The sequence below is a fragment of the Panthera onca genome, chromosome A3, assembly GCF_046562875.1.
Source record: "Panthera onca isolate mPanOnc1 chromosome A3, mPanOnc1 haplotype 2, whole genome shotgun sequence".
Lineage (NCBI taxonomy): Eukaryota > Metazoa > Chordata > Mammalia > Carnivora > Felidae > Panthera > Panthera onca.
Genome location: NC_138341.1, coordinates 125,574,893 through 125,601,722, shown reverse-complemented (window position 1 = coordinate 125,601,722; position 26,830 = coordinate 125,574,893). Strand labels below are relative to the sequence as shown.

General features: G+C 56.8%; 2 protein-coding genes across 10 annotated transcripts in view; both read left to right on the top strand.

The window, feature by feature from the left end:
* The window catches only part of ELMO2 (engulfment and cell motility 2), a 39,488-nt gene extending 28,786 nt beyond the window's left edge, over window positions 1-10,702 (top strand). For all 5 annotated transcript variants that reach the window (XM_078444029.2, XM_060619653.3, XM_060619662.3 and 2 more), the window contains 11 exons: window positions 596-718; window positions 1,075-1,209; window positions 1,796-1,900; window positions 1,978-2,086; window positions 2,524-2,660; window positions 3,957-4,120; window positions 4,207-4,319; window positions 4,482-4,589; window positions 5,347-5,429; window positions 7,222-7,299; window positions 9,128-10,702. In XM_078444029.2, coding sequence (XP_078300155.1) covers window positions 596-718; window positions 1,075-1,209; window positions 1,796-1,900; window positions 1,978-2,086; window positions 2,524-2,660; window positions 3,957-4,120; window positions 4,207-4,319; window positions 4,482-4,589; window positions 5,347-5,429; window positions 7,222-7,299; window positions 9,128-9,328 — 1,356 coding nt within the window. In that variant the 3' untranslated portion in view covers window positions 9,329-10,702. The remainder of the gene's footprint in view (window positions 1-595; window positions 719-1,074; window positions 1,210-1,795; window positions 1,901-1,977; window positions 2,087-2,523; window positions 2,661-3,956; window positions 4,121-4,206; window positions 4,320-4,481; window positions 4,590-5,346; window positions 5,430-7,221; window positions 7,300-9,127) is intronic.
* A 1,932-nt stretch (window positions 10,703-12,634) lies between these two features.
* Window positions 12,635-25,905, top strand: SLC35H1 (solute carrier family 35 member H1). Of its 5 annotated transcripts, XM_060619673.3 has the most exons (10): window positions 12,635-12,752; window positions 17,757-18,129; window positions 18,710-18,860; window positions 19,673-19,736; window positions 20,472-20,544; window positions 21,034-21,202; window positions 21,287-21,370; window positions 23,524-23,699; window positions 24,831-24,960; window positions 25,328-25,905. In XM_060619673.3, exons 2-10 carry the CDS (start codon window positions 18,010-18,012, stop codon window positions 25,459-25,461), a joined length of 1,101 nt encoding a protein of 366 aa, XP_060475656.1. In that variant the 5' UTR covers window positions 12,635-12,752; window positions 17,757-18,009; the 3' UTR covers window positions 25,462-25,905. The 5 variants fall into 5 exon arrangements, with proteins under 5 accessions (XP_060475656.1, XP_060475669.1, XP_078300156.1 ...); XM_060619686.3 differs by lacking the exon at window positions 12,635-12,752 and having other exon boundaries at window positions 18,017-18,129; window positions 18,781-18,860; XM_078444030.2 differs by lacking the exon at window positions 12,635-12,752 and having other exon boundaries at window positions 18,017-18,129; window positions 18,781-18,860; window positions 19,673-19,886.
* The last annotated feature ends 925 nt before the right edge of the window (window positions 25,906-26,830 follow it).

The window sequence follows — 26,830 nt, the reverse complement described above, 5'->3', positions numbered from 1 at the left end:
TCTCATCTTGGATTGAGTGCCCAACTGGGGGAAAGTCCCACTGCTGAGCCCTACTTCATAATCTTTTTTTAAATAAGTTTTAACGTACTTCTTTTGAGAGAGGGAGAGAGCATGTCTGTGTGAGTGGGGGAGGGGCAGAGAGAGAATCCCATGGAGGCTCTGCACTGTCAGCGCGGAGCCCTGCAAAGGGCTCGAACTCACAAACTGTGAGATCATGCCCTGAGCTGAAACCGGGAGTCAGAAGCGTAACCGACTGAGCCACCCAGGCGCCCCGACCTGCATCATAAGCTTAGCCGGGTAGCCTCCCTCATCTTTGGCGTGGCTGGGTACAGCCTCCACCCTTGGTTCCACTTTCCCTGCCCAGGGGAATGCAGAGAAAGAGACTGTGCCGTTTGGGCCTGCAGTGAATCATCTCACCCTGAATCAAGCCCTTTCATGCTCCATCCCTTCCAGAACACGAAGTCTCGAAGTTCTGAGTGTAAGAGGGAAACCCTGTTCCCTGCCCAGCGTACTTTCTTTTTCACCAGCACGGATGTGACTCTCCCGCAGAAGAAAATCAGTTCAGCCCTCTGCCCCCTGCCTTTACTTTTTACAGCATGTGATCCGAGGGAACCGCCCAATCAAAACTGAGATGGCCCATCAGCTGTATGTCCTCCAAGTCCTGACCTTTAACCTTCTGGAAGAAAGGATGATGACCAAGATGGACCCCAATGACCAGGTAAGTGCTCAGTGGGACAGAGCTCTCCTGGCTTAAATCATGTATTGTTTGATATGGTACATTCCACCATTAGGCCATGCATTGAGCACCTACTGTGTGCCAGGGACTGTGTTTGATTGTGTCTGCAGAAATGGCTTGTGTTGCCCTGGGAAACCTGGCTCTGCCTCCCTGCGATCGCTTCCCTCTGGGTGACTCTCTGGGCCAAGCCCACCTCTGTCCTGCCAAGGTAGAGGTGATGCCTTCTCGGGGATTGATCAGGGCCAGAGTTCCGTGCAGAAAAGTCCGACCTGCTCTTTCTTTTCCTTGCTTCCCTGGGTTAGCTGATTCACCTGCTGACTGTCTGTTTGACTTCTCAGGCTCAAAGAGACATTATATTTGAACTGAGGAGGATCGCATTTGATGCAGAGTCCGACCCTAGCAACGTCCCCGGGAGTGGGACTGAAAAACGCAAAGCCATGTACACCAAGGACTACAAAATGCTGGGGTTTACAGTAAGTTTCCCAAAGCACGGATCTTGGTAGGCGTTCTCCCCTGATAGGAGGTCAGAGGGCCCACCCTCACAGAGCCCTGAGAAGCCCCCCTTCATAATGGAGGTCCTGGAACAGATGACATCGAGGGGCTGGTGGGGGCGGGGGGCTGATACTTAGTTTGCCTTGGTGACGGCAGATTACACATTTCTGTGCAGCATCTGGCCCCGTGGAACGAATCTCTCTGTTGGAGGGCCCAGGAGGTCAGTCACGTAGACAAAGAGAGGACCTCTCACCGCAGCAGCTAGGTTCTTTGAAATGCCAAGAGTGGCTATTTTGTGATTGGACACAAAGCCTGAGGATGAAGTTCATTCAATTAAATACTCACTGTGCACCTGCCTCCTCGGGGCATGGCGTGCTGGGCTCTGGGGAGACGGGATGAGTCCGCACAGTCAGGGTCAGGAGCTCCCAGTCTCGTAGAGATGGCGGGAAGGAAGGAGGTGAGCACAAGAGCTAGTGTCATCGAGGGGAGGGCAGTAGGGCTTCCCCGCCAGTGGCTCTGCACACGTGAGGCTACCGAGTCTCAAATTGGGTTTCTTTATTTCCCCAGAACCACATCAACCCAGCGATGGACTTTACCCAGACTCCTCCTGGAATGCTGGCCTTGGACAACATGCTGTACTTGGCTAAAGTCCATCAGGACACCTACATCCGGGTAAAGGCTGGGGGCCAGCTGGCTCAGCCCTGCTACGTCTCTTGCCTCCCTAATCCCCCCTCCCTCTGTCCTCACAGATCGTCTTGGAGAACAGCAGCCGAGAGGACAAACACGAGTGCCCCTTCGGCCGCAGCGCCATCGAGCTCACCAAGATGCTCTGTGAGATCCTGCAGGTTGGGGAACTGCGTAAGTCCCCGCCGCTTCACTCTTCTATCAGACGTTCCAAACTCAGGAGCCTTGGGGGACTCGAGGTTACAAGGTCAGGGGTCGATGGGACTGGACAATTACTGTGCGTAGTTCTGTTAATCGGTGTGTGAGCTGTGATCCGTCCTATCCTCGTCTAAGGGAATCATGGCTGCTGCCTTGTTTGAGCGGGTAATTTGAAGGTGTTCGGAGCTACACCAGCATCCGTTTGCCCCTGTGCGTGAGGCTGGCTGAGCCTCTGAGAAGGCAGTGCCAGACCAAGAAAGCGTCCTGGCGAAGGAAGTCGAGAAAGGCCCGTCTCACACTCTTCATTCGCCCTGGCCTTGCTCTGTTTTGTTCCTTGGGGCCTCGGTGCACGCAATGCAACATTTCTGAGTGCGAGGACCCAGCTCCACCCTCCTGTTTCTCATCCTCTGTAGCAAACGAGGGCCGCAACGACTACCACCCGATGTTCTTTACCCATGACCGGGCGTTTGAGGAGCTCTTTGGGATCTGCATCCAGCTGTTGAACAAGACCTGGAAGGAGATGAGGGCGACAGCCGAGGACTTCAACAAGGTCAGTGTCCCAGAGCTCTGATGCCCACGGGCTGAGGTGGGCGCGTGACGGTCTGTGACCCCCTGAGCTGGGAAACCGGCTTGGTCGGCGGCACTGGGTCCCGAGACGGAGCACGAGAGCGCCTCGGGTCCCTCCGCTTGTGCTTCTGCGATAGCCTGGAGCCGGGACCTGCCCCTCAGTGCCCTGGGCCCCTCATTGACCCAGTGGAGCCAGGCTGTGCCCCGCCTGTCTTCCATGGAGGACAGGAAGCCAAGCCTGACACTAATCGCCGTGGTCTGCCAAACACCCACTATGGGCAGGCACTGGTGTGGTTCTGTAGGCGGGAAACATTGGCGAGAGTGGGGGCGGACCTCCGTGGTGAGTGTGGTCCGGCTACCCACTCGGTACCGACTCCCAGGGCACACCACGTACCCGCTCTCTGTCGCGCCCCGCTGGGCCCTCCGAAGCTAGAATAATCTAGAAACTTCTCATCTCATTGTAAAAAACTGGCAAAGTATAGAGAGGAGAACATTCTCTATAATCGCACCACCCAGCGACGACCATTTCCCTGTTTCTCTCTCGTCTTCTTTTCCCCTATAGACTCGGCCCCGCTGAGTGCAGAGCTGTTGGATGTGTGGTGTGATGGCCCTTTTTTTCTTTACCTGTTGTTTTAGGGAAATACCCCATCTTTTGAACCCACCTCAGTGTGCCAGGCGCTGTGCGTCCATATAGCATCCATATGGCGCCTCCGGGCAGCATATACCCGAAAATGTGCCTTCCTTTCTCATGTTTTAAAGATGAGTGGGGGGGCGCCTGGGTGGCTCAGTCGGTTAAGCGTCCGACTTCGGCTCAGGTCATGATCTCACAGTCCGTGAGTTCGAGCCCCGCGTCGGGCTCTGTGCTGACAGCTCAGAGCCTGGAGCCTGCTTCGGCTTCTGTGTCTCCCTCTCTCTCTGACCCTCCCCTGTTCATGCTCTGTCTCTCTCTGTCTCAAAAATAAATAAACGTTAAAAAAAATAAAAGATGAGTGGGGGTGGGGGCCTGCAGACCCTAAGCAACTTGCTCCAGGAACAGATTAAGAGATGGGGTCAGGATCTCAGCCCATTTCTCACCAACTCAAAACCTGTGCATTTGTCACCATGAGGCCACCATGAGGGGCCATCTAAGAAGGTGTGCCTTAGAGAGCCAGTACTCCTGTTCACCCAGCGGGTGTCTATAGGGCCTCCGGGGTGGGGGCAGAGCCATGGGACCTGGAACCAGCCTGGCCCCTCACCGGAGGGGCCCAGGCAGACGCCATCCTCCTTTCTTCCCTTCCAGGTCATGCAGGTGGTTCGAGAGCAGATCACTCGAGCTTTGCCCTCCAAACCCAGCTCCTTGGATCAGTTCAAAAGCAAACTGCGTAGCCTGAGCTACTCTGAGATCCTGCGGCTGCGCCAGTCCGAGCGGATGAGTCAGGACGACTTCCAGTCCCCGCCGATCGTGTAAGTGCTGCCGGCTGGGCTGGGGGGAGGCGCCACCAGCCGTGCCGTCCCGTGACCTCCCCTCGCTCCGGTGCGTGTCCACACAGGGAGCTGAGGGAGAAGATCCAGCCCGAGATCCTTGAGCTGATCAAGCAGCAGCGCCTGAACCGTCTCTGTGAGGGCAGCAGCTTCCGGAAGATTGGGAACCGCCGAAGGCAAGGTGAGGGGGCCTGGGCCCCTGGGCCGGTCCTTACCGCTCAGAGTCAGTGCCCTGGGGAGAGAGCCTGCCGGACAGGGGACAGGTCGTCGTTTTGCCTTCCGTGTGCCCAGGCCCTTCCCGGACCTGTCTTTGGTCACTTGTTTGTCTTCCCGTGTGTTGCAGAACGTTTCTGGTACTGCCGCTTGGCCCTGAACCACAAGGTCCTGCACTATGGTGACTTGGACGACAACCCTCAAGGGGAGGTGACGTTTGAGTCCCTGCAGGAGAAAAGTAGGTTCACTTCTCCGTTGACGTGTCATAGTAGCTGGACTCCATGTCAGGAGACCTGCGTTTTAGTCCCGGCCGTTTCAGGCCGATTATCTGGTCTTGGGCCGCTTGTCTCTCTGGCCTCCTCTGTCAGAGGTCATCTCTACCTGGACTACCTCACAGAGCTATTTGGAGAATTCCGTGAGATTCTGATGTGATTGGGCTTTGTAGACTGTCAAGGGTGATACAGGACTGTGTTGAAAGGCGGTGTTAACGAGCCGAAGCTCAGAAGCCAGATTGCTGCGTTCAAATCCTAGCTTTGCCGTTAATTCTCATTAACTGCAAGTTAATTCTCACCTCTGCCTTGGTTTCTTGTGCAAAATGGGAATAATAGGCACATTTCCTTTGTAAGGGGATTGAGTGAGTCATGTAAGTAAATCGCTTACAACATTGGCTGTCACGTAGTAAGTGAGCACAGCTATTTGCTCGTGGCATTGTTCTCTTAACCGCTATGCTATGCCGTGGAGGGGGCGTGAGCCTCTGAGGCCCCAGACCTTCGGGGAGACCATCCCAAAGCCCTGAACTGACCCCCAGTCAGATCTGACACAGCCCAGCCAGCCGTAGCCCACGGGAAGGGACCACGGAGGAGGAAACAACACAAGGCTTCTCTCTCTGAGCTGATCAAGCCCTGTGGTCCGGGGGCTGGGGCTTCCCCTCCAGCACTGACGCAGAGACCCATTTACAGCATAAATCTTCCGGGCTAACTCTCTTCATTTGCCAGTTCCTGTTGCAGACATTAAGGCCATTGTCACCGGGAAAGATTGCCCACACATGAAAGAGAAGAGCGCTCTGAAGCAGAACAAGGTGAGTGGAACGGGGGCCCTGGCAGAGTCACCGTCACTGCGACGCCTGGAGAGTGCAGTCGGCGGTGGCCGCTGTCCGAGCACACGCTCTTCTGTCCGCTCTCTCCCGCTAAGTTGTTCCTTCAGGTCTTGTTAGGAACAGAACAAGAACAGGCAGAACCCCCGCGTACGCACCACCCGGCCTCAACAACCTTGGCAGGTCCCAGCTGTCCACCTACTGTACTACTTTGAAGAAAATCTCAAGTTATGCCGTCGTTTCCTTTTCAACGTGTAGAATGGATCTGTAAATTATAAGGGCTCCTACCATAATCACCATACCATGATCACACCTAAAAAGAAAGAAAAAGTTGTTATTTAATGTCAGATATCCCACAGATGTTTGCGCTGTCTTGTGAATAGCGTAATTTCTCTGTATAAAAACACACAAACCGTGTGCGCACACATACGCACGCTCACACCGTTCTGTTCGCTAAATCAGAAACCAAACAGGGTCTGCACACTGTGATTATTCTTTTAAGTTCCTTGATTACCAAGTTCCCCTCTAGCTTTTCCATGTTCGTTTCACTCTTGGCAGTTTATCAGTGGAAGAAACCAGGTTGCTTGTTTGGTATCTTCTCAGAGTCTGAAATTTGCTGATCGTCTCCCCATGGTATAGTGTAACTTGTCCCTCCGTCCCAGATCTGGACGTTGGTGGAGAGACCTCGGGGGAGGCTTGATCCAGTTCAGGTTTGACCCTTTTTTTTTTTTTGGCAAGACCACTTGCTAGGTGGCATTATGTTCTATCAAGAGACACACGATGCGCGATGGTCTCTCTTTTTGTGATGTTAGCAGACTGTTAATGCCGAGTGCCTCAATCCACTGGCCAATTAATATTTGCAAACTAACAGTGTTCCAGTGCAGTTGTTCCTTTTCATTTATGAGCTGAACTACTTCTCTAAAGAGAAACTTACCATCATCTACTCTTGGTTTCCCAGTGGTCCACTTTATATAAGAAAGGATAAGCGCTTGATTCTTTCCTTTTATAAAAGTACCCACTTTTAAAACAATGAGTTGGTTCTCTGGTATCATCCAACAGTGACCAACTTTGCGTATGTGTTTTGTGGATGTGTTCCTGTGAACTCTTAGACTTAAGCAGATGATATTTGTTCCACTCCATTACAGTTATGCTGTCGATGCTTCAATTCCCCCATCTTTGGCCACAATTTGTTACCATTATGGTGGTTTTAAACCGTTAAGACTTGGGGCGCCTGGGGGGCTCAGTCGGTTAAGCGTCCTACTCCGGCTCAGGTCATGATCTCGTGGTTCATGAGTTTGAGCCTCACGTCAGACTCTGTGCTGACAGCCCAGAGCCTAGAGCCTGCTTCAGATTCTGTGTCTTCCTCTCTCTGCCCCTCCCCTGCTCACGGTCTCTCTCTCTCTCTCCCTCTTAAAAATAAAAAACATTGAAAAAAAACCTAAAAAAAATCAAGATTAAAAAAAACTGTAAAGACTTTCAGTTTGATCACCAACACGTGTAACTGAAGGTGATCTCCAGTCATGGACTCTGACATTCAGGGGTTCTGAGTGTTGGGAAATGACTTCTCTCCATCGTTAGAAGCATCCACATCTTAGGTGTGACTCAGGCGGGGAGTCTTCAGCCACACTTGGGCACGTGCCCTGGGGCCTGACGATACCACTTCTGGATCAGCACGTTCAGTGATGGGGCCAAGTGACTAGGACTTTGGCCACGATCTTGGCGTGCTCAGCCCAGGCCATCCCATTGCTCCACGTAACTGAAACCCTTTCTCCTTCAGGAGGTGTTGGAGTTGGCCTTCTCCATCCTGTATGACCCCGATGAGACCTTAAACTTCATCGCACCTAACAAGTATGAGGTAAGCAGTGTGGAGCCGCTTTGGACAGCCGAGCCCTCTCCGTCTCTTCAGTTGCAGGAGAGGAGTGGGCAGAACAGGGACATCCCCCGAAAGGCAGGGGACCCCAGCATGTCATGAAGGCTTTTTGGCACTGAGATCTGCCAGGCTGGGGTCCATCCATCTGTGCTGGGCTCCCCAGGTTGCTCTTTAGCGACAGTCGTGAGTTGTCATTAGAAAGACAGGGTCACCAGGGGCTAACTTAACCTGTCTGGACTAGGAAAGTTCTCCCCATTTTCAATCTCTGCATGGCCACCTTCCCAAGCGAACCTGACAGATTCTCCCTCGTAAGGGCTGCTGGGCACCTGCGGTAGCCCAGGGCCTGGGCTCTGAGGCCGGATGGACCCGGTCCTGCTGACGCGGGGCTCGCAGCTCTGCCCGCGGCCCCAGAAGATACTGCATGCGCAGTGAGTGACTGGGGTTGAGCCCTGCGTGTCTGCTGAGCTCCGGGGGCATCAGAAAGAACTGGAGGTGGGGCTTCTGGAAGAGGAGATGCTTAGGCAGGCCCTGAGCTGCCAGTGGAGTTCTGCTGGGAAGAAAGGAAGAAGTAGCAGGTGGGGAGACAAGTGAGCAAAGGCATGGAAAAAGACCTGACAAGTGGAGTTAGAGAGGGACGGGCCGAGAATTCTCTATTATTCCTGCTTATGCTGAGACCCTCAAGTTCAGTTTCTCTAGCCTTATTTTAACATTTGCTGACTGGGCTTTTTTTTTTTTTTTTTTTTTTAATTTACTTTTTTTGAAACAGAATTGAGATCCTACAGTGATTCCTTCTGTATCCTGCTTTTTTCGCCTAATATGTATTGCCCCCGCCATTGCTAATTTCATGGGTAGTTTCAGGTAGCTGACGCCCCAGTACTCAGGTCTCGTTTTGCTGTATCCATTCGTTGCGTTTGTAGAAATCATATTTCGGGGCACCTGGCTGGCTCAGTCAGAGGAGCATACGACTCTTGATCTTGGGGTCATGGGTTTGAGCCCCACATGGGGTGTAGAGATTACTTACATAAGTAAAACTTTTTTTATTTATTTTTTTTAATTTTTTTTAACGTTTATTTATTTTTGAGACAGAGAAAGACAGAGCATGAATAGGGGAAGGTCAGAGAGAGGGAGACACAGAATCTGAAACAGGCTCCAGGCTCTGAGCTGTCAGCACAGAGCCCGACACGGGGCCCGAACTCACGGACCGTGAGATCATGACCCGAGCCGGAGTCGGCCGCTTAATCGACTGAGCCACCCAGGTGCCCCGAGTAAAACTTTTTTTAAAAAATCATGTTTCAAGGGCACCAGAGTGGCTCAGTCGGTTAAGTGCCTGACTCTTGGTGTGGGCTCAGGTCATGACCTCACGGTTCGTGAGTTTTAGCCCCACATCAGGCTCAGCACTGACAGTGCAGAGCCTGCTTGGGATTCTCTCTCTCTCTCTCTCTCTCTCTCTCTCTCTCTCTCTCTTTCTTTCTCTCTCTGCCCCTCCCACACTCTTTCTCTCTCTCAAAATAAATAAATAAATTTTAAAAACTTCTAAAACAATTCTATTTCAAAAAATAAAATAAAAACAAATCATATTTCAGATTATCTCAGGAAGCTTAAGCGTAAACCCCTCATAAAAGCCAAAAGGTGTCCTTGAGAAAGTGAACGATCGCCTCCCGATTTGTCTTTGCTATTATCCCGAATCGGTTTTGCCGACACACTAAGTCGTGCCAGAAGAGCCCATTATGAGTCCTCTCAGCAAAGGGACCTTGGCAGGACCTCCTGCTGACCAGGGGCCACCATGTGACGTTTTGCAACTTGCCCCCCACAGTACTGCATCTGGATCGATGGCCTCAGTGCCCTTCTGGGGAAGGACATGTCCAGTGAGCTGACCAAGAGTGACCTGGACACCTTGCTGAGCATGGAAATGAAGCTACGGCTCCTGGACCTGGAGAACATCCAGATTCCCGAAGCCCCACCACCAGTGCCCAAGGAGCCCAGCAGCTATGACTTTGTCTATCACTACGGCTGAGCCCGGAGCCAGACTCCGTGTACCCAGGAAGGGATTTTGGGCCCAGGAGAAACACCTACAGTCTGGTGCCTTGTCTTTTGCTTGTACAGAATCTGTAGTGACCGTGGTGGCCAGTAAACGCCAGCCATTCCTCAAACTCACCTCGGACCATCCAGAGCTTCCTCTGGGTCCCTGCCCACTCTAAGTCACGAGGGCGGGGGTGCTCTGCCCCCCCTGTCACCATGGAGCCTGGGATCAGAGCGTGAGGCATGAACAGCAGACGCTCTTGCCTTCCCGGCCGGGGACTGCTTGCGCTGGAGTTAACGAGAGTCACTCACTCACCTTTTCTTCCTGAGCCTGCTCTCCAGTTGGCTGGATCCCCTTGTGGGCAACAGCTGGCCCGGGAAAGGCTGCCCCGCAGAAGACAGAAGTTCTGGGCGTGTCGAGAGCCTCAGAGAGACTCCCTGTGGGTGACCCGTGCCTGTGTCTCCGATCCAAGTGGAGGCCTCGTCCTTTGCTTGGTAGATGCCTTGCCCTTGCTCTCGTCGCCTTCGTGAGGGCTCACTCCGGCCTCATTCAGTGCCAATGAGCTGCTGCTACTGAGGCTCGGCTCTAACATCTCTGGTCTCCGGAGCCACCAGATCTCTCTTGCCCACACAGCTGTCTGGGCAGAGGGAAAGTTCTCCCTACAAGCTCTCGGTGTCTCATCCTGGCAAGTCAAAGACGTGCGAGCTAAGTCCTGTCCTCTAGTCTCAAAGAACTCTGCAGGGAGAGCCCAGATGAGGCCTGGGCTGAGGCTGGTGAGGCCACTAGAGTCCACTCCCGCCACCCCCCCCCCCGCCCCCCAATTTTCATTTTTTCCTTCCTCGGAGAGAGATCTCCCACCTAACCTGGATTGCGGCCCTCCACTTGGCTTTCCTTTGGCCTCCCCGACCTCAGGAAGTTTGGCCTTCCCTTCCCCCTGCTCCCAGTGTTGTGGTTTCTGCCATTGGCCATGATTTCAGGGAGCTGGCTGAGGCCACAGCTGTGCCAATGGGGCTTCCCTGGTGCTGCGGCACCTATAAACCACGTGCCCAGCCTCTCCCCTTGGACATGTGAACACGGTGGCATTCAGCATTGGTAGCCTGGCATGATAGGTACTGCCCCATGAAGAGTGTACTATATATTTTCTTTACTATAGGCCATACTTATACAGACGTGTATATATATTTATATAAGATCTCCCTATCCTAGGATGCAATGTTGGAGGGAAAATAAAATTGGAGGCTCCCCCTAAAAAAAAAAAAAAAAAAAACAAAAACCACTTCCCGTTGTGAGTCAAGAGAGTGACCCGAGAGCAGCCAGGAGCTTCCTGTCGGTAACCATGTTTTCAATAAATACTCTTTCATGTACAAACTGCGGTACCTATTAACAGCCGTGTCTCTGTACTTGCCGTCCGCCCAAGGGAGCTCTCACCTTCACAAGCCTTCATTTCATTGTGTCTGGGAGACTTGGAGAGCTCCAGCTGGAGCCACCAGCCAGCTTCCAAGGGTCCCCCCCCACCTTTTCAACCACTCCGCCCTCCCCGTGTGTGTGCATGCACGCGCACACACACGCACACACACACACACACGCACGCTTCCGCAGTTAAGGATGCTCACAGATTGTTGCACCAGGACAAAGTGTTTTCTGCCCAGGCTTGCTGGGCACAGCAGGGAAAGGCATACTGTACACCCCCGTGAACATATCCTCCCTCTTCTCCCTGCCAGGGACACAGCCAGGGAACAGCTCAAATTCTTGTGACTTACAAAGAAGACACGTTCTTCACCCTGTGTGTTGCCGGTGCTTAGTGCCCAGCCCTCCAGCTGGTGTTGGAGGCTGTTGCTCCAAAACTCAGCCTTGGTAGCTGGGAGGCCTGAATGAGGGTGGTGATGAAAATAGATCCTCTCTCTCCCCTCGAGAAGGGGGCGAGGACGAGCTCTTTCAAAAGGCATAGAAAGTGCATGCAGTACAGGCCTTTAGAACGAACTACAGCCAAGACCTTGGGCAGTGATGGGTACTGTGGGTGCTTGGAACCAGTGCCTGCGTGATGCCAGCTGGCGGTGGCTGGGAGTGGCAGCGGTTTGCAGAACGCGCTGCTTACACCCAGGTCTTGAGCCTTCTTTTCAGAGGGGCCAGGGAAGTCACACACCAGGATCCACGTTTGCAGCCAGTGTTAAAAGAGAGCCGAGGAGGCACTGGGAAGGGAGGACAAAAAGTCCTAAACTGGGCCTCAGTCTGCAACCCTAGCCTGCCCTGACCTCCTAAGGGTTCTTGCCTCTGCCTCTTCTCATCCATCCTGCAAGACGAGTGAGATCTGAACTCCTTAGCTGGCGTTTCTGAGACCACTGCAACCTGCCCCTTAGCTACTTTTCCAACCATAGCTTTGGTTAACTCTCCTTATAAGCAACTGGGCTACAGCCAGGCTCCAGTCTTCCCCTCTCCTCCTATTTCCTGTGCCCAGGACATTCCCCACCTCTCCTACTCAACCTGTGGAAATTGAGGTAATTCTTCTTAGAAAGTTTCAGGCAGGGGAGATGCCTGGGTGGCTCAGTCGGTTGAGCTCTTGATTTCAGCTCGGGTCATGATCTCATGGTTTGTGGGTTCGAACTCCACCTCAGGAGGCACCTGACAGCACTGAGGCTGCTTGGGATTTCCCCTCTCTCTCTCAAAATAAATAAACATAAAAAGAAAAAGTTTCAGGGGTGCCTGGGAGGCTCAATCCGTTAAGCATCTGACTGGATTTGGGCTAAAGTCATGATCTCGCAGTTCGTGGGTTGGAGCCCTGCATCCGGCCCGCACTGGCAGTGTGGAGCCTGCTTGGGATTCGTTCTCTGTCCCTCTCTCTGCCCCTCCGCAGCTTGCTCTCTAAGTAAACTTAAAAAAAATTTTTTTTAAGTTTCAGGCACACAGAATGTTTCATAAATGTTTACTATTTATCATCTCCCATGGATCTTCTAAGTCCTAAAATTTAATGCCCCTGAGTTATCACTCCCCAGCTGATGAGTTCTCAGAAGAAAAAGCCCATGAGAGATTTATCTTCGTGGTTCCATGGCTGCCTGGCACAGCACTGGGCTGGAATAAAGTAAATTAATCTGTTCAATAGACGTAAACAGGATGCTATTTTCTGGCTGCCTCCGGTGCGCATGGCACTGACTGGTCTCCAGAGCGAGGCCGATTGGGCGGCGGAGACGCAAGCGACCACACCACGAAGGGCTGCTCGGAGCCGGGATCGAGAGCAAGCCGCGCCGGGCCGCGGCGGACAATGCTGGAGGCCCCACCCCCGGAGCCCCGCCCCGCCGGCGGCCGGCGGCCGACGGTCGGTCCCGCCCCTCGGCGGCTTCTGGCGGAAGTTCACACCCTTCGCGGCGGCGCTCGGCCTCGCACTTCCGGCGGGAGGATCCGGACCGTAGCTCCCGAGACCGAGGTGAGTGGGCGCGCGGCGGGGCCCGCGCGCGCTCCCGAGGGCGGGGCCGACCGGCCCGGGCCGGGGAGTGGGGTTTCGGCCGGGCTCTGCGCGGCGCGGCGCGCTCCGGCTCCTGTCCCTTCCGGGTCGCAGTGTCGGCGCCGTGGAGGGGGCGAGGCCTCCACGCGCCCTGCCCGGCCGCCCGCCGCGCGATTCTCGGCGCTGCCTGCGCCCCGCGCGACGTCCCGGGGCCGGAGCCAGGCGGGAACTGCGCGGACGCGGCCCGGGCCGCCGAGAGGCCGCAGCCCGCGGCGGGGTGGGAGTGCGGGGCGCGCAGTAAACACGTGGGCAAACAGGGCAACGTCAGGTGGTGGGAGGTGCCGGGAGCCCGAGTCGCGGACCCTTGAGGAGGGTTCGGCCGAGCAAAGGTCTAGGGAGGAGGGAACGGCGAGTGCAAAGAACGACACGGGCGGGATGGGTTTGGCGAGCGGCCAGGGGCCAGCGTGGCGGCGGCCGCGGCACCAGGACAGACACCGGCAGAGGCCAGATGGTGGGAGGCCCTCCCCGCGGGCCCGCTCGGGGGTTGGGATTCGCCCTGGGAGGGCGTGGCGTGCTTTCTGTGTTTTAAGCCTTCGCCCCTGCTGCCCTGCCTCGTGGACTCGAGGCTGTCAGGAGGAGGAAATGAGGACACCAGTTAGGGGACTGCTGCAGCCGCTAGGTGAGAAATCAGCGTGGCTGAGGCTGCCGGCCCCCACCGAGGCGAAGGCAGCTGGGCCACAGGGATATGGGAGCAGGAACGGACAGGATAGGGTTTGAGGAGGGAGGGAAAGAGTGGGCAAGGATGAGCTCATCGTTGATTTGGGGGCTTGCGCGTAAGTAACCAGGTGTGTTTTGCTGGCATTCGCTAATGGTATAGGTTGGGGGCACCTTCAGTTTGAGGTATCTCGAGTGGAGCTACCAAGTAGACTGTTAGATATACCAGCCTGGGAGCTGGCAAAAGAGGGTAGGGCAAATGAAAAGGATTTAGAAATCACTGGAATGTCCATCAGATGGGATGAGATGACCCAAGAATGAAGGGAAGAGAAGCCAGGGTCCAGTGCTCAGGCGGCCAACTTTTACAGGTTGGTTGATGAGAAGGAGCCAGCGAAGAAGGCAGGGAGTTGGGAAAAGGAGTCCAAGAAAGGAAGAAAAAGCAGGACAGTGTGGTGTGGCAGCCAAGAGAAGGTTTTCCGCGGAGGAGGAGGTGGTCAGTTGTGTAAGGTGCTGAGGGAAGCAGAGACTTGATCCTCGGAGGGGCAGCCAGGAGGAGGGTGTGGTGACTCGGAGCAGTGGGGACAGACTGGGAAGGAGTAGGGATGGCAGGACACGGGGCCCTGGGGGAGTTTGTTGTAAAGGAGCCAGGAGGGGGTGCAAGCCGCTGCTGCCACAAACCAGCATCCAGTTTTGGACTTGATGCTCTTGACTCCTCTCCCAAGAGGCAGATGAGTTTATCCTCTGTCGTGGATACACTGTTGTGGAAACTGAGGTCCAGCGTTCAGGTAATTCAGAGGCCACCAGGTAGTAAAGGAGCCAAGCCTGGATCCCAGGTCTTTCTCACTCCAAGCCCACACTTGGAAGCGCTAAACTGCACTGCCCAGGTTACAGCCACACAGAGTGAGGGGGACCAGGTGCTACGGTGCCCTCCCCTGAGGGGGCTGCTGCTCCCAGCCGGGCTGCCCCCTGGGGAAAAGTAAGGCCGACATAGAATTCCTTTCTTGGCAAATGTGATTTGAAAAAGAGCATTTGCCCCTTTCAGGCTGGTTTCCCTTATCCTAAAAGAAAGGCAGGGACCTTATCAGTTACCTATCTCTGTCTCCAGGGCTGGGCATACAGTGGCGCTTAATAAATGCACATTGAGTAAGTGGCCACATGATTTCCAAGAGCCCTTCTGGCTGAAGTCTGATCTTGTGTTTGGGGTTAGGTGACTCATAACGAGAATGAGTGTTGTTAACTTGGAGACCGTGCTCACCGTGGGCTGGGGTAGTCATGGGGACTTTTTGGAGGTGGAGGACCTGGACTGGCTGAAGGCAGGGTAGGCCGTGAACAGGGTGGGGAGGTGGGGTGTGCACAGATCGCAGCGTTGGAATGGGAACTGCACCAAAAGCAGAAGATGCAAGAAGTTGACTCACGGAAATGGGTAGACTGTCCCGGCTTGGGAGCCATGGGTGGGAAACCCTGGGGAGCGAGTCCTAGAGGATATAACGCCGTGTGGTTGCCTGTGCGGTGTAAGCATGTTCTCGGCAGGGAGCAGTTTTGCCCCCCCCCCCCCCCCCCCCGCCCCGTGGCCTCTGGCCCCGTCTGGAGACATTTTTGGTTGTCACAGCTGAGGATGAGGGGCCGTTATGGGCACCTAGTAGATGGAGACCAGGAACGTTCCTAGACATCCCACAGGGCACAGAGAATGATCTGGCCCCACCTGTCCGTGATGCCAAGGTTGAGAAACCTAGGTATAGGGAAAGCGTGTGGGCCTTAAGACCTGTTAGGTGTAGGTTTGGTGCCCGTGTGCCCCACTCCCCAGCTGGGCAGGCAGGAGCCTGACCTGCAGGAGATGTGGGGAGAAGCGGAGGAGACTGCGCATCGTGTGGTGGGGGAGAGGATGGCGGCCCGGAGGGCAGTGGTGGAGGACAGCAGATGTGACCAGATCGGGGATGTTTTTGAAGCCTGAGGTGACAGTACTTGCCGACTGCACGTGGGCTGAAGGAGGGAGGAATCAGGCTGGGGACGAGATCTGTGGCCTGAGCCCCTAGGTGGACGGAGGTGTCACTGGCTGCGGTGGGAGGAGGGGCAGGTTTGGACGCCTGCTGGGAAACAGGAGTCCGTGCTGGGCAGGCTAGGGGTGGGTGCCGGACACTAGGCATCCAGGTGCGGACAGACAGTCGGCCACTGGCTATTCCTCTGGAGTTGACGACGAGGTCAGAGGGAGGGCTACACACTGGGGAGATGTCAACTTATTGCTAATAAAAGGTAATCGGCAATAAAATGTGTTTCGATATGTAAGTTCCCGAGTCCAAGGATGCTAGAAGCCGCGAGGAAGCAGTCCATGCTTTCACCACCCCACAGAACCCCCGGGAACGCGGTAGCTCCTGTGCTCAGTGCCCCAGCCACGTTTGAGTGTGACAGCTCAAACACCACGTGTGCCATTGCTGTGAATGTCGTGGTTTCTCCAAACTGTTTATCAAAAGCAGTGCCGTCTCCTTGGTGTACGTGGCAAACGAATTTCAGTGCATTGTGGAACCACGGAAAGACTGCTCTGTGTCACATCTAAGACAGTTGGGGTCTGGGGACACCTGGCTGGCTCAGTCAGTACAGCGTGCAACCCTGGATCTTGGTGTCACGAGTTGGAGCCCCATGTTGGGGGTAGAATTTACTTAAAAGCGCACACACACACACACTCACACACACACACACACACACACCCAGAGTTGGGTTCTAGATTCAGGTAATTTTAAGTAAGTCTTCTACCCTACAAAGGATCCAGAGCGAGTCTTAGTTATGTGGACTGTCTTCCCCCCCCCTCCGCCCCCCCCCGCCCCCCCGCTAAAAGCTAGGAGGGTTCTGGGGTGCCTGACTGGCTCAGTCAGTTAAGCGTCTGATTCTTGGTTTCGGCTCAGGTCATGATCTCACGGTTCATGAGTTGGAGCCCCACATCAGACTCTGTGCTGACAGCGTGGATCCTGCTTGGGATTCTCTCTCTCTCTCTCTCTCTCTCTCTCTGCCCCTCCCCTGCTCACATGCCGTCTCTATCAATATAAATAAATAAACTTGAAAAAAAAAAAAGCTAGGAGAATTCCCCCAAAATACCACCGGCAGGTTCCAAAGCTCCCCTGGAGAGAACAGCAGCCCTGGGGGGTATCCTCTGGGCAAAGCCTTGTGCTGGCTCCCACCTCGCCTTGGGGGACAGGAAGTGATAACCCAGCTTCCCTGTCCAGAACTGAATGCAGTTCCTCCTTTCGGAAAGGGCTGGGGGTGGGGAAAGTAGATGTCTGAGCAGATGGTTCTAGGAAAGCTTTAAGAAGGTGGCGGCACTGGAGCAGGTCGGGAACCTCTCCGAGGAGGAGATGGGGATCGGAGGGACGCACAGATGAAGTAACGGGCAGGATAACTCGGGACCTGGGTCCGCCCGGTGTCCGCAGAGCCCACACGCTCTGGACACTCACTAGAGTTGCCTGCATCGATAGGCTGGGAGCGGTGAGGTTTGGCAAGAGCCTCAGGCGGGCACGGCGACTATGGGGGTGCTTGTTAGAGGCTGGGGGCAGGGAGGTGTTGGTTTCCTGGTCCATTTTTAACGCCTCAAAGACCAGATCAGCCCCCAGAGAGCCAAGTGCCCGGTGTCTTGCGCTGAGTCATCGAACCGTATGGACAACTCACGATGTGCCCAGTGGGCGTAAGACTAAGGGGCACGGTGGTCCCTGTCTTCACGGAGCTCACAGCCTCCCAGGGGACAGAGACGTCACTCAGATGACCACGCCCCACACAAGGGCACTGAAGGAAAAGTAGGGGGCCGTGAGAGCAGCCCCATCGCAGGGTAGCCCCCGAGGAAGCGACATTTGAGCTGAAGTTGACTAGGACCAGGTGAGACAGGAATGGAGAAGGGTGGCAGGTCCATTCCTTCAGGTGGTAGGAAAGAGCCTGTGTGTTTGGGGAGCTGAGGTGGCCGGTGGGATGGGGACAGAGCCCAGCAGGGACAGATCAGGCCGTCTTAGCGGACAGAAAGGCTTTTGGTCTTTATCATAAGAGCACTGGGAGCCACTGAAGGGCCGATGTCTGATCTGACATGATCAGATTTACGTTCTTAAAAGGTCACTTTGGTGGCAAATCACGGAGAACGGCTCGAGGCGACAGAGCTGACGTGATTGGAGCTCCCTTGAGCGCCTGTGCTGGGCTTGGGCCCCTTCCTGCTCCTGCTGAGTCCACTCTGGCCTGCCCCCTGTGGGCAGGGGTGGGGTGGACCAGTCAGACAGCCCTCTTTCCTTTCCATTCCTCTAGCCTCCGCCCTGGGGACGTGTGAGCCCTGCGTCCACTTAATCATGGAGAGGGTTGGCCTGGGCCACCAGCCCCTTAGGTGAGGACTCTGCCTGGGGCTCCGTGGACGATTCTGAATCATGGAGGCAAAGAGGACTCCTCCGGCCAGGAGACCTTCCTGTTGAAAGTTGTGGCCCAGCTTGGCCGGCCCTTCCTGCCGGCTGTCTTCGGGAGAGGCTCCCACCGACCCAGAGCTAGGGGGTTGCGGCTTCCCCGGATGGGGAGGTGGGCCCTCGACGTGGCCTTTGTGTGGAAGGCGGTGTTGACTCTGGGGCTGGTCCTCCTCTATTACTGCTTCTCCATCGGCATCACCTTCTACAACAAATGGCTCACCAAGGTAATGGGGTCCTTGCTGGGCAGGGGGCTGGGTGGCAGGTGACTGTGGCCGTGGCTACAGCGACCCCTAATATTTAGCAACAGGACGGCACAGGCTTCAGCCAGTCAGACTGGAAGCCAGTCACGCTGGTGATGGGACCGGGCCCTAGAGCCCCACCGTGCCAAGGCTTCCCCTCAAACGGGCGGAGGGAGGGGAATCCGGGAAAGCGGGAGGACTGAGGATGAGTGGGGGCACTGGGGAGGCTTAAGGCGGCAGCTGCTCACCGGCCAGTGGAGAAGCGGTTCAGGGTTTTCATGACCGGTGCAGCAGAGCCGGCCGCACAGGCCCTTCCTGGGGAGGGGCCGCAGCAGGAGGCCGAGGGCGGTGGGGACGGCGCCGTGCCCGCCACCTGCTCTCTGTGTGACTTCTGAAATTGGAACCACACGTCTCTTGTCTCCAGTGACTATAACGTGGGTGAAAGCCCCTGGGCTGCTGCAGACCCTCGGGAGCCACCCGGTTGGCGTCGCTGCCACCGGACGGGGGGACGGGCTGCGGGCAGGCTGTAACCCGTGCTGGGCGGTCTGTGCTTTGGGCTCCGTAGAGCTTCCACTTCCCCCTCTTCATGACGATGCTGCACCTGGCCGTGATCTTCCTGTTCTCTGCCCTGTCCAGGGCGCTGGTTCAGTGCTCCAGCCACAGGGCCCGCGTGGTGCTGAGCTGGACGGACTACCTCAGGAGAGTAGCTCCCACAGGTACAGGCCTGCCTGGGGCCGGGGCAGAGGAGGGCGCTTGGAAAGCCACGGGCCAAGAACACAAGGGCTTGGTGTCTCGGAGCTTAGGCCCTCCCACTCCTCTCTTCCTGCCTCCCCCCCAGCCCGGCCCTGCTTCTTCCTCTTATGCACTCCCCAGCCCCCCGCCCCCCACATACACACATTGCTCGCACTCTCGTGCACATGGAGGCAGCAATGGCCTTGTCGTCGTCTGGCCCTTCGATGTGTATGCTGAGCCGACACCTGCCCTGGAGACGGCAGTGAGCGGAGTCCCGTCCCTGTCCTGGCGGTAGTGGGACGATGAGGGGTGCCTGGGAGCCCAGAGGCACCAGCCCAGGCCCAGGGGGAGGCTTCCCAGAGCTTGGGCTACAGCGGCCGAGGCTTCAGTGCGTGTGCGGGTCTGAAAGGGAACTGAAAGCGTCTCCGGACGCCGAGACTCAGCGCTGGTGAGGGGAAGTGGGAGAAATGAGGGGGTGGCAGGGACAGACCCTGGAGGACCCAGGCCTCCAGGACGAGTGTGCCTCTATCCTGAGGGAGGAGACATTCACACATTCGCCGTATTCAGCCACTGGGAACTACCCAGTCCTAATGCTGGAGCGGAACCCCCTGCGTTTTGTGGCCAGGAGTTGACCCTTCAGCTGCTGTGAAAGGAAGGCCCGAGGGCCCCAGAGAAAGCCGGGGTGTTCGGGGCAAAGCAGGGAGCGCTCGGGGGCCTCTCGGAGGTGTCTGAACGGCCGGCGCTCGCGTGCCGGCCTGCCCTGGCTGCATGTCCGGGGGCGCCCCTGTCTCCACAGCACTGGCAACAGCGCTTGACGTGGGCTTGTCCAACTGGAGCTTCCTCTACATCACCGTCTCGCTGTGAGTACCGGCCACACCCCGCCACCTCCGTCCAGCCTTCCGCGCGCACCCTGCCGGCGGGCCAGCGCCGTACCCCTCTCTGGGACCGGCCCTTGATCTCCGCTCCTTCCTGACACCCAGCGGCTCTCTGGGAAGCCGACAGCCTCTGCGGTAAACTTAGCTCGCAGGGGTGCTGTGCCTGCCTGCCCGGCGACCCCGGGGGGAGCCAGGGACTCAGAGTGGTGACCGTATGCAGGGGAGAGAGGGCACTGACCGGTGTGTGGTGCCTGTGGCTGCGCAGAAGGGCAGGTCCGTCCTCTCTCATCTCTGACTCTGCACTTCAGGGAGCACGGCCTTTGCCTTCCTTTTCTCCTCTCTTCCTTCCTTCCTTCCTTCCTTCCTTCCTTCCTTCCTTCCTTCCTTATCCTGGTCTCCACGGAGGAGCAGGTATAATAGGACTCAGTGAGCTCAGCGTCCAACCCGCGGCCTTTTCTCTCTGGCGGTAGCAAGAGTCCTCTTAGGCCAAGATTTCTTCTGATTAAAGGTCACGTCATCAGTCCAGATGACTCAGGCTGCCTTCCTGTGGTCTTCTGTACCCAGATTGCCCGGCTGCCCTGAGCAGAGCCGGCTGCCCTCAGGGAAATCAGAGCTCCCCCGGCCTCCCGCCTTTTCCAGCAGTGTCCGTGGGCTCCTCTCCTGGTGGCGGGTCTGAGCCCTGAGCCCTGGCGGTGCATCGTGGGTACTTTGTCCTTGCAGGTACACGATGACCAAGTCCTCCGCTGTCCTCTTCATCCTGATCTTCTCGCTGATCTTCAAGCTGGAGGAGCTGGTGAGGCCTCAGCTCCCCTGGTCCCTCCTACCCCCACAGATGCTAAGAATAAAAGGGAGGACTGGGCAGTAGCTAATCACTGTATGTGACAGAGGAGACGAGCCCAGGTGGCAGTAACTCCTGTCACTGAGGAAGGACCTAGGACAGGCCACTGCTAATAATACTTAGCAACTGGCGTGGCAGGTGAAATGACCAAAAGAATGACCAAGGGAGAAAGGGTTCAAGGTCAGGGACCAGGCACAGCTGGCCCTTTGCTGTAACCGAAGGAAAGCACTAAAGAAGTTTAGATCAAGGAGGGATGCAGGGTACATATCTACTGAACGTCAGCCGTGCCTACATTGATGGGAAGTTGCTGGCCGGGACCCCCAAGGTCGAGGGGGAGAAGGGTTTCCTGCCCCAGGGTCAGCCAACATGGCTACCGAGCCTAAGCTCCAGGTTTGAGGAACTCAAGAGCCCACAGTCAGTTGCCACTGCTCCTCATCCTCATAGCGCGCAGCGCTGGTCCTGGTGGTCCTCCTCATCGCCGGGGGCCTCTTCATGTTCACCTATAAGTCCACACAGTTCAACGTGGAGGGCTTCGCCTTGGTGCTGGGGGCCTCGTTCATCGGCGGCATCCGCTGGACCCTAACCCAGATGCTCCTGCAGAAGGCGGAACTTGGTGAGAGAGGGGCCTGGGGGCACCGGGCAGGGTGGGGGCAGGCCAGGCCAGGCCTGGCAGCTCACCCGTGTCCCCATTCCGCAGGGCTCCAGAACCCCATTGACACCATGTTCCACCTGCAGCCGCTCATGTTTCTGGGGCTCTTCCCTCTCTTTGCCATATTTGAAGGTAGGTTGGGTCGTCCATCTTGGCGGCCCCTCGGTACAACAGATCCCCGGTCCCTGCTCTGAGCCCAGCCCTGTGGTAGCTGCAGAGTTTACAGACCTCAAAGGTGTAGTCCGTCCCTCGGTAGTGCCTGGTTCAAGGGCCAGAGAGACATTAAACCGGATGGCTGGAATCCAGCATGATAAATGCTTACACAGAAAGTGTGTATGAAAGACAGCAGATGATGATGACAATGGATGCGGACAGGTGTGCCAGGGCTCTTCTGATCATTTTAAACATACTAACTCATACGCCCTAAAACCCCACATGGCCGTACTATCATTATGCCCATCGCGCAAGTTAAAGAAACAAGTGGGGAGAAGATAACCTTGCCCAAGGTCCTGTGGTTCATAAACAAGCCAGCATTTGGTTCCAGCAGGCTTCCAAGTCCTTCGTGTTAACCATGATGTGTTCTGTCTCTTAGAAGGAACGGAAGGCCATGAATTATTTCAGGATGCTAGGGTGGAAAGCCAAGTCAGAAAGGCTTACCAGGCAACGTATTTTGGAGGCTGGATGGGACTTTGACAGGCCGATGGTGGCGGAACAGTAGGTTGGGACAGGGGGAGCGTGCCGGACTTTGTGCGGCCAGCCCTTGCACAGGAGTCTGGGCCGGTGAGCAGTCCCGCCCCCCATTGCCTCCCGGAGAGGGGAGAGGCGAGGCGAGGCAGGGAGAATGGTCTAGGCTGGCAGTGCACTCCATGTCCTTCCTTCCTCCCATGTTTTGAGATTAGTCTTTGTCGCCTGTCTGTTTCTCCTTCCTCCCAGAGTCCTTTCTGTGCTCAGGGTCATTTCAGAGCATTCTGTCCCACATCCATTTCAGTTTCAAGCAGTGAAGCGTCTCAAACCTCTCTGAGAAAATTATTCTGCAGCCCCGTTGTCCAGGAAACTTCTGCAGCCTCGTTTTTCTCCTTTTTAATGTCTCTCCCCCCGCCCCCCATTCCTTGTGCCCCCCGCGCCCACAGCCGCCGCCTCCTGTCCTGGCTGTTTACACTGCTCCCCATCTCCGCAGACCCTCATCCGAAAGCCCTGATAGTCGTCACTTAGCAAAGCTGCGTGGATTTAGCTCCTTTAATCTTTTCTGGTAAATTAATCCCCCAAGCGCCTTCATTACTTATGTTGCTCTTTCCCGAATTCCCTTCAATTTGCCGACGCCTTTGCGGTACTGCTGAGCCCAGCACCAGACAAGATGTCCTACATCGTGAGGCTGTTTGCCTGGGAGGGACTGTCACTCTGCATTTCTTTGGTGCTTCCCTCCAAAAATCTCCCAAGTGCCTGGCCAGCCTCCATCCCCGCCGCCCCCCCCCCCCCCCCCCGGCCCCCAAGTGTCTCTGCTGTGCCTAGCTCGGGCCGTTCTTGTGCAGACAGACCTGCAAAATCACTCTCAGAGGGGTGGTGTTGGAGGGCCAGGAATCCTCTGGAAGTCGAGCAAACTTTGGTGTGTGGGTGCCCATGCGGGTGTCTTTAGAATGCTTTGTCCTATATTTGCGTGTGTGTGTATACTTTCTGAGAACTGTTTGTCACATTCTACTTTCTGAGAAACGCTGGGCTTGTCAAAATGCTCTCATTTTATCACTGGGGAAACTGGTCCTCAAAGAGGACACATCTCAACCTAGTGCCACAGCTGGGTGATAGCAAGACCGGGATTAAAGCGGGGAAGGTTTGTGAGGATAAGACTTGTCCCTGTTGGTAGGTGGCCCAGGGCATTGACAGTCCTCACGGGATGGGCTGCCCGCCTGCTCTCTTAACCACAGCAGCAAGGGCCACATGAAGTCGCCCTCCTTCCCAAAGACAGGTACCTACCGTGGGAAGGGACAGGTGTTTCCGGCCGATGTTCTGTGAAGTGCCGTGCTCTCTACCCGAGCCCAGTGGCTCGGAAGCCCTCCACGTGGCTCCCTGCGAGACTCTGGGAACCATCACTGCTTCCCCGGCCCCCCAAGTGTCAGGCCATCTGCCGCAGGGTTCTCTTCCCTGCCTGTCCTTGTCCTCCGGGCCTCGGCCAGTCTGCAGGTGCTCAGGGGGCGTGGCTGCAACAGTGCTGGGTCACCGGGCAGGGTGAGGCCACCCAGGCAGGCTCACCCAGGACGCGGCCTCCCGCTGTCTCCCCCCTCTGCTTTCAGGTCTCCATTTGTCCACGTCTGAGAAAATCTTCCGTTTCCAGGACACAGGGCTGCTCCTGCGGGTACTAGGGAGCCTCTTCCTTGGCGGGATTCTCGCCTTCGGTTTGGGCTTCTCCGAGTTCCTCCTGGTCTCCAGAACCTCCAGCCTCACTCTCTCCATTGCTGGCATTTTTAAGGTACAGACTTGGGGGTGGCCCTGGTCCTGTCTTAGAGTGCAGCCCCCAAGCTCAGTCGCAGCTTCGGTCCCAGCTCCCGTGCCCCAGGGCCCTGCAGAGGAGACGGAAGTGCCTCGTTAGGGCGCCGTGTGCCGTGCTCCCGTCTGTAACTCCCATCGTGGCCGCAGCTCTGGGGGTAAGGGCGGTCATCCCCGTTCCACAGATGGGCTGATCTACCCACAGATACCCAGCCAATGTGTGGCCGAGCTGGGATTCGGACCACCAGGCCTGGGACACGCTCTTATTTTACCGTGAATGCCGACTCTGGCTGCCTGGCCGTGGCCTGCAGTTGGCTTGAGAAGCCCCATCCAGACTCAATGGGGAAAGAGTTCGGTGATTGACTGGTGATGCCTGCCGTGGTCAGAGTAAGGGGCAGTGCTAGGCATGAGTGCCCGGTGTTTGCCTGTCTTGCCTTTACTGCTGCCTGGCCACACGCATGCCTCTGCTCTCAGCTTCCCCCTCCCCTGCCGCCTCTCACCGCACCCTGCTCAGGGCTGTGGGGCAGTGCAGTTTCACCTTGACTAAGCAGACACAGGTGCTGGACTAGTGTTGCCCAAACCCAGAACCGTAAGTCTCCCCAAGGGGCTTAGAAGAGGCGTGAGCTGTGGTTCTCAGAATGAGCCGTCCCACCGGCCCCATTTGCAGCCACTATGTATGACAGCCACCACGTGAAGAGCCCTGTGGCCAGCGTGTGTCCCGCGGAGCCCTGTGACACTGCATTCTCCTGTGACGTTGTCGGGCTGTCCATCCGCAGGTGTGGCCGCCCTTTATTCCTGCGGACAGGGCTGTGGGCCAGGCACTCTGCTCCCAGCCCCGAGTTTGGTTTCCCCCCTTGTAGCCCTGACGCAACAACTATGCAAACATCTGCTTTGTCCCATCTTAGCCGCACGAGGGGAGGAAAGCCCTGTGGGCAGGCCTGGTCTTCTGGCGCAGGGAAGCCCCTTTTCTGCCCAGCTGGCCAGCCCGCCCAGGCCCCGGGAGTTCGGGCAGGTCAGGCTCTCCCCTGTGGTGGTGGCCTTGCCGTCCACCTTCCTGGCAAAGGGGCCACCTCCTCCTCCTGATCACTTGCCCTTCCCGCCTGTCTGCCCTCAGGAAGTTTGCACTCTGCTGCTGGCAGCTCACCTGCTGGGGGACCAGATCAGCCTCCTGAACTGGCTGGGCTTCGCCCTCTGCCTCTCGGGCATATCCCTGCACGTTGCTCTCAAAGCCCTGCACTCCAGAGGTAAACCGGAGCCCCTTCCCGAGGCCTCTTTTCTGAAGGTGTTCTCGAGACTCAGTCCCTCTGCTCTCCCCTCGACCCGGCCCTGGGTCCCCAGCCACCCAACCAGGAAGAGGCAGGTGGCCCTCGGCATGCCCACAGGCGGTTCCAGCCCGGTGGCGGTCCGCATGGCTCAGCCGCCTCCGCGTTGGCCGCCCCTCCGCCAGGGAGTAAGCCCGGCGATCCTGCCACCGTTGCTCCGAGAAGACGGGCGGTGTCCTGGGAGCGGGCGGGGTGGGGGGTAGGTGGGGGCCTAGGCGACTCAACACCCCCATCAGGGCACGCCGAGGAAAGCACGAGTGGTCTGCAGCTGGCTTCTCTCTGTCTCTAGGTGATGCGGGCCCTAAGCCCTCGAAGGGGCTGGGCTCCCACCCCGACCTGGAGCTGCTGCTCCGGAGCGGGCAGCCAGAGGAGGACGACAATGAGGAGGAAGAGGCGTACTTCGTGGCCCAGGGGCAGCAGTGACTAGCCGGGAGACCAGCTTGGAGGCAGGCCTCTCCCCGCCCTCACACCTCACAGCAGCTCGGGGACCCAGGGGGCCCTTCGTGGCAGCTGGGGAGCAGCGGGCCAGGCCTCTCCCAGGCCGGGCCTTGGGGAGCGCGCGACCGCCTGGCGGGGCTCGCTCGGGGAGCTGAGGAGACTGCGGGGTGCGCGTCGGGCCAGAGCAGGGCAGAGGCCTTGCTGGAGGCCCAGCGGGACAAGGGAATGGGCGGTCCTCGGCCGCTTGCCAGGCTCTGGCGGCCAAGGTAGTGCTTTCCGGGGCACAGCGGGTTTCTTGGGGGACTGGGTTTAGACTGCGGAGCACTTGGGAAGGGGAGAAGGAGAGGCTGGAGCCTCATCACCTGGACAGCGTCTTTTCTCAGAGAGCAGATCTATTTATAGTTTGGAAATAAAGGATTTACGGTCCGCGGCCACTTCGTGTTGCCTGGAGGCATGGGGGCAGGAGGGGGTGGCGGGGGCCTCACTCTCGTTCCTGGCTGGGGCTTCTGCAGATGACTGGGTAGACTCCAGGCTTCCCTGCATCTCTTGGGTTCCTCTGGGCCCCTGGGCCCTCTCTTGGGGCCCCAGCACACCTGCAGGCAGGAAAAAAAATGTATAGAGTGGTGTTCCGGGGCGTGTAGTGCTTTCATAGCCTGGATTTGAATCCTGACTGTCGCTGGCTCTGTGACCTTAAGCGAATTACTTAAACTCTCTGTACCACAGTGTTTTAACCCGTGCAATGGGGAAGAATTATTTCAGAGTTATTCAGAAGATTGAGTCCGAGTTGGTAACAGATGTTACATGTTTGTGTTGAGAATGCTTTCAACAGCCGTGGAACCGAGACCCCAAACGAGTGATGGAACGAGGATTCACCGCCAGGTCTGTATGCCAAGTCTGTACCCGCAGAACATAGATGGAGTGGCCTCCGGGCCTCCGGGACCTGAGCTTCCTGCTCCCCCTACCTTGGACCAGTCAGGCCAGGCCGCCCCTCTACGCTGCGGTCTTCATAAAATGGGGAGGACGGTGCGAGATCCTGGCTCTGATGTGCAAGGGTTCGGAAGCCTGGGCTGCTCCTGGGAGCCGGCTCCTCCCCCATCGCCCCCGCCCCCCAGCCCCTCGTGGGGACAAGTACTTCCAGGCAGAAGTGTTTTCGGGCACTCACAGCAGGTGGCGCCATTGCACCACGCGGCGACTCGGCACCACCCCGCCTGCCTCCGCTCTCCAAATCCAGGCTGGGGTCCTCGGAAGAGGACTGTGGTGTCTGTGGGTGGGGACCAGGATAGGGCTTGTTAATGAGTTGTTCTCATCACATCGAAGTGACAGAAGCTTCCTCGGTTAAGCTTAGGGAAACATC